The 5,000-nt window shown below is 49.4% G+C and overlaps 1 protein-coding gene across 1 annotated transcript in view; it reads left to right on the top strand.

Moving 5' to 3' along the window:
* The window catches only part of xdh (xanthine dehydrogenase), a 22,949-nt gene that overhangs the window by 11,407 nt on the left and 6,542 nt on the right, over positions 1-5,000 (top strand). Inside the window, exons 11-19 of the mRNA XM_053314537.1 lie at positions 411-562; positions 719-812; positions 1,748-1,857; positions 2,236-2,420; positions 2,505-2,667; positions 3,303-3,392; positions 3,492-3,661; positions 4,653-4,779; positions 4,859-4,978. Of these exons, the coding sequence (XP_053170512.1) occupies positions 411-562; positions 719-812; positions 1,748-1,857; positions 2,236-2,420; positions 2,505-2,667; positions 3,303-3,392; positions 3,492-3,661; positions 4,653-4,779; positions 4,859-4,978 (1,211 nt within the window). The remainder of the gene's footprint in view (positions 1-410; positions 563-718; positions 813-1,747; positions 1,858-2,235; positions 2,421-2,504; positions 2,668-3,302; positions 3,393-3,491; positions 3,662-4,652; positions 4,780-4,858; positions 4,979-5,000) is intronic.

The following is a 5,000-nucleotide window of genomic DNA, read 5'->3' as shown; positions in this document are numbered from 1 at the left end:
TCACATAGCAACTACTACAGTCACTTAGCAACCGTTATCGGTCACTTAGCAACCATTATTACTCACCTGGCAACCACTACCAGTTACACAGCAACCAGTCACTTAGCAACCATTGCACATCCCCTTGGAACCACTATTACAGTCAGATTACATCAACCGTTGGTCTCCTAGCAACCACTTGTGGGAAATCTCTCGCTCTGTCTTATATTATTGTAATAATGAAACTCTGTGTGTGTGTGTGTGTGTGTGTGTGTGTGTGTGTGTGTGTGTGTGTGTGTGTGTGTGTGTGTGTGTGTGTGTGTGTGTGTGTGTGTGTGTGTCTGTGTGTGTGTGTGTGTGTCTGTGTCTGTCTGTCTGTCTGTGTGTGTGTGTGTGTGTGTGTGTGTGTGTGTGTGTGTGTGTGTGTGCAGGCGTGGTGTTCGGTGCAGCGTGCACTCTCAGCCACATGGGGGAGGTGCTGAGGCAGGCGGTGGCGACTCTTCCTCCTCACCAGACCGAAGTCTTCCTCGCCGTCCTGGAGCAGCTGCGTTGGTTCGCAGGGCAGCAGATACGAAACGTCGCTGTGAGTCCGTTTATCGTAATGTGGCGTGGGTAGTTCAGGGGGGCTGGGAGAGTGGAGCGCTCTCCCAGAATAGGTTGAATATTTAAATATAGAAAGACACATTTGGTAATTTGTTATATTATAATAATTAAATATATATAAAAATGTGTGTTTCAGGCTGTTGGAGGAAACATCATGACTGCTAGTCCTATATCAGACCTCAACCCTGTTTTTATGGCTGCTGGCTGCAAACTCACACTGATGGACAAAGGTAGAACACACACACACACACACACACACACACATACACACACACACACACACACACACACACACGTTATCTTAACCCTCCTGTTGTCCTCAGATCAAGGAAGGAAGAACAGAAGCAAGGAAGGAAGCAAGGAAGGAAGGAAGGAAGGAGGGAAGGAAGGAAGGAGGGAAGGAAGGAAGGATGGACGGAAGGGAGGAAGGAAAGGAGGGAGGAAGGAAGTAAAAAGGAGCAAGGAAGGAAAGTCGGAAGGAGGAAAAGATGAAGGAATTTAGGAGAGGAGGAAGGGGGGAAGGAAGGAAGGAAGGAAAGGAGGAAGGAAGGAAGGAGGGAAGGAGGGAGGGAGGAAGGAAGGAAGGAAAGGAGCTTAACTTTGATTCTCAGACTGGTTTGAAAGAGATTTGGATTTATATATTTTATTTTTATGAACGTTCCTCTCTCTGTTCCTCTGCCATGAGGAAAGAAGGAAGGAAGGACACACACACACACACACACACACACACACACACACACACACACACACACACAGAGAGAGGCTGGACTCTCTGTATTATTAATAAACCCTCCGTCGCTTGTGTGCAGAGCCTTCAGAGCGTTTATAGCACTAAAGTCTTTTTTCTCTGGACATTAAATTTGAAGTCACGAAGTCTGTGAAATCAGTCGTTCACGCTGCGTTTACGTGCTCCATATTTGGCACGAGGCGTTCAAGGGACGGTTAATTCAGAGTGCTGCCAAACTGCTGAGTCACTGTTTCTGCCCGTCACACATACTTTACAAGTTAACAGTTAAAGGAAAGTTTCTGGAGCTGCATTGAGAAACCTTCTGATGTGTTTGACCTTTATGTCGGCGAAATCTGAATTATTCATGAAGGGTTTGTTCATTCTCGTCATGGCCTTTGATCTTTGACCTTTTGACCTTTGACCCTGTCTGTGTGTCAGACGGCAGCCGTGTGGTTCAGATGGACGATAAGTTCTTCCCAGGTTACAGGAAGACGATTCTGCGCCCGCAAGAGATCCTGCTGTCTGTGGAAATCCCCTACAGCAAGAAGGTAGATACACCGTCGCTGTGGCAACCAGTCTAGCAACCACTGTTTGTAACCTAGTACCACTGTCCGTCTCCTAGTGACCACTTTCTGTCTCCTAGTAACCACTGTCCATCTCCTAGTAACCACTGTCCGTCTCCTAGTAACCACTGTCTGTCTCCTAGTAACCACTATCTGTCTCTTAGTAACCACTTTCTGTGTCCTAGTAACCACTGTCTGTCTCCTAGTAATCACTGTCTGTCTCCTAGTAACCACTGCCAGACACTTAGCAACCACCTAGTTACCACTGTCAGTCACCTAGCAACAACTATCAGTCACTTAGCAACCGATGTCAGAGCCGTAGACTGGCTGATCTGACTCTGTGTCCCTGTTTTGTCTCCTCAGAGTCAGTTTGTCTCGGCCTTCAAACAGTCTCCTCGCAGAGAAGATGACATCAGCATCGTCACCGCGGCGATGAGTGTCACCTTCACCCCGGGAACCGACTCCGTGGAGGGCTTGAGGCTGAGCTACGGTGGCATGGCGCCGACCACGGTGCTGGCGAAGAAGACGGCAAGCAAAGTGTTGGGAAGGTAACGGACACACAGAGCGAGGAGGAGGAGGAAGAGGAGGTGGAGGAGGAGGAAGATGATGTAATGCTCTGTGCTGTCATACAGGCGGTGGGGGGAGGAGCTTCTGGAGGAGGTTTGCACCTCATTGGCTGAGGAGATGACCCTTGACCCCTCGGTGCCAGGCGGCATGGTGACGTACCGGCGAACTCTGACCCTCAGCCTCTTCTACAAGTTCTACCTGACAGTCCTGCAGAAGCTCCGGCAGCAGGTCAGCTGACTGCTTTTACTTTTTATACTTTTTATTTACTTAGCAACCACTATCAGTCACCTAGCAACCACTATCAGTCACCTAGCAATCACCACAGTCACCTAACAACCACTATCAGTCACCTAGTAACCACTATCAGCTATCAGTCACCTAGCAACCACTATCAGTCACCTAGCAACCACCATCAGTCACCTAGCAACCACTATCAGTCACCTAACAACCACTATCAGTCACCTAGCAATCACCACAGTCACCTAACAACCACTATCAGTCACCTAGTAACCACTATCAGTCACCTAGCAACCACTATCAGTCACCTAGAAACCACCATCAGTTACCTAACAACCACTAAAGTCACCTAACAACCACTATCAGTCACTTAGCAATCACCCAATCACCACAGTCATCTAGCAACCACCATCAGTCACCCAACAGTCACCATCAGTCACCTAGCAACCACTAAAGTACCCTAGCAACCACTACCTCTCACCTAGCAACTACTCTCAGTTTACCATCAACCATATCTGTCACCTAGCAACCACTATTAGTCTCCTAGTAACCATTTGCAACCTCTCTCTCTCTCTCTCTCTCTCTCTCTCTCTCTCTCTCTCTCTCTCTTTGCCCCCCCCCCCCAGGGTGTGGGTGTGGACGAGGTGAGGTCTGACTGTGTGAGTGCGACAGAGATTTATCATCCAGAGACTCCGTCCAGCGTTCAGATCTACCAGGTAACACCGAGGCTCAGAGGTCAGCTGATCAGGTGTCACATGATGAAGTTTTAGGGTCCAGGTGTGTTAACCTGCGTGCTCCCCCCCCCCCCCCCCCAGGCGGTGCCGGAGGGGCGGAGTCAGGACGACGTGGTGGGCCGACCTGTGATGCACCTGTCGGCTATGAAGCAGGCGACAGGTGAGGCGGTTTACTGCGACGACGTCCCGCTGTACGAGAACGAGCTCTACCTGTCACTGATCACCAGCAGCAAGGCACACGCTAACATCCTGTAAGATACACACACACACACACACACACACACACACACAGATACACACACACACACACACACACACACACACACACAAACACGCTAACATCCTGTAAGATACACACATACACACACACAGATACACACACACACACACACACACACACACACACACACACAGATACACACACACACACACACACAGATACACACACACACACACACACACACACACACACACAGATACACACACACACACACACACACACACACAGATACACACACACACACACACACACACACACACACACAGATACACACACACACACACACACACAGATACACACACACACACACACACACACACACACACACACACACACACATACACACACACACACACACACACACACACACAGATACACACACACACACACACACACACACAGATACACACACACACACACGCTATCATCCTGTAAGATACACACATACACACACACACACACACACACACACACACATACACACACACACACACGCTATCATCCTGTAAGATACACACATACATACACACACACACACACACACACACACATACACACACGTACTGATACACACACACATATACACACACACACACACACATACTGATACACACACACACACACATACTGATACACACACACACAGACACACACACACAGGCACGCACACACATACAGATACACACACAGGCACACATACACATACAGATACAACACACAACACACACACACACACACACACAGACACACACACAGACACACACACACACACACACACACATATACACAGAACTCTCTGCAGTGTTTCTGTATTATTAATAAATCCTGTATGTGTGTATGTGTGTGTGTGTGTGTGTGTGTGTGTGTCTGTGTGTGTGTGTGTGTGTATGTGTGTGTGTCTGTGTGTGTGTGTCTGTGTGTGTGTGTGTGTGTATGTGTGTGTGCGTGTGTGTGTGTTACAGCTCCATAGACACAGCAGCAGCACAGAGCATGCCCGGCGTCGTCAGCTTCCTGTTTGCTGACGACGTTCCCGGCAGCAACGCCACCGGACCGATCGCATACGACGAGACCGTCCTCGCCGACCGCCAGGTGACTTCCTGTTTCAGCAACCAATCAGGTGACCCGGGTGTTTATGAGCAGGCTGATCATGTGACCTTCCTCCCTGCAGGTAACGTGCGTGGGTCACATCATCGGAGCCGTTGTGGCCGACACGCAGCTGAACGCGCAGAGAGCCGCCAAGGCCGTCAAGATCCAGTACGAAGAGCTGCAGCCTGTCGTCACCATCCAGGTGAGACCTGAACACCTGACAC

This window comes from Scomber japonicus, chromosome 24 (assembly GCF_027409825.1).
Source record: "Scomber japonicus isolate fScoJap1 chromosome 24, fScoJap1.pri, whole genome shotgun sequence".
NCBI lineage: Eukaryota > Metazoa > Chordata > Actinopteri > Scombriformes > Scombridae > Scomber > Scomber japonicus.
This window is presented reverse-complemented; position numbering and strand designations above follow the sequence as displayed.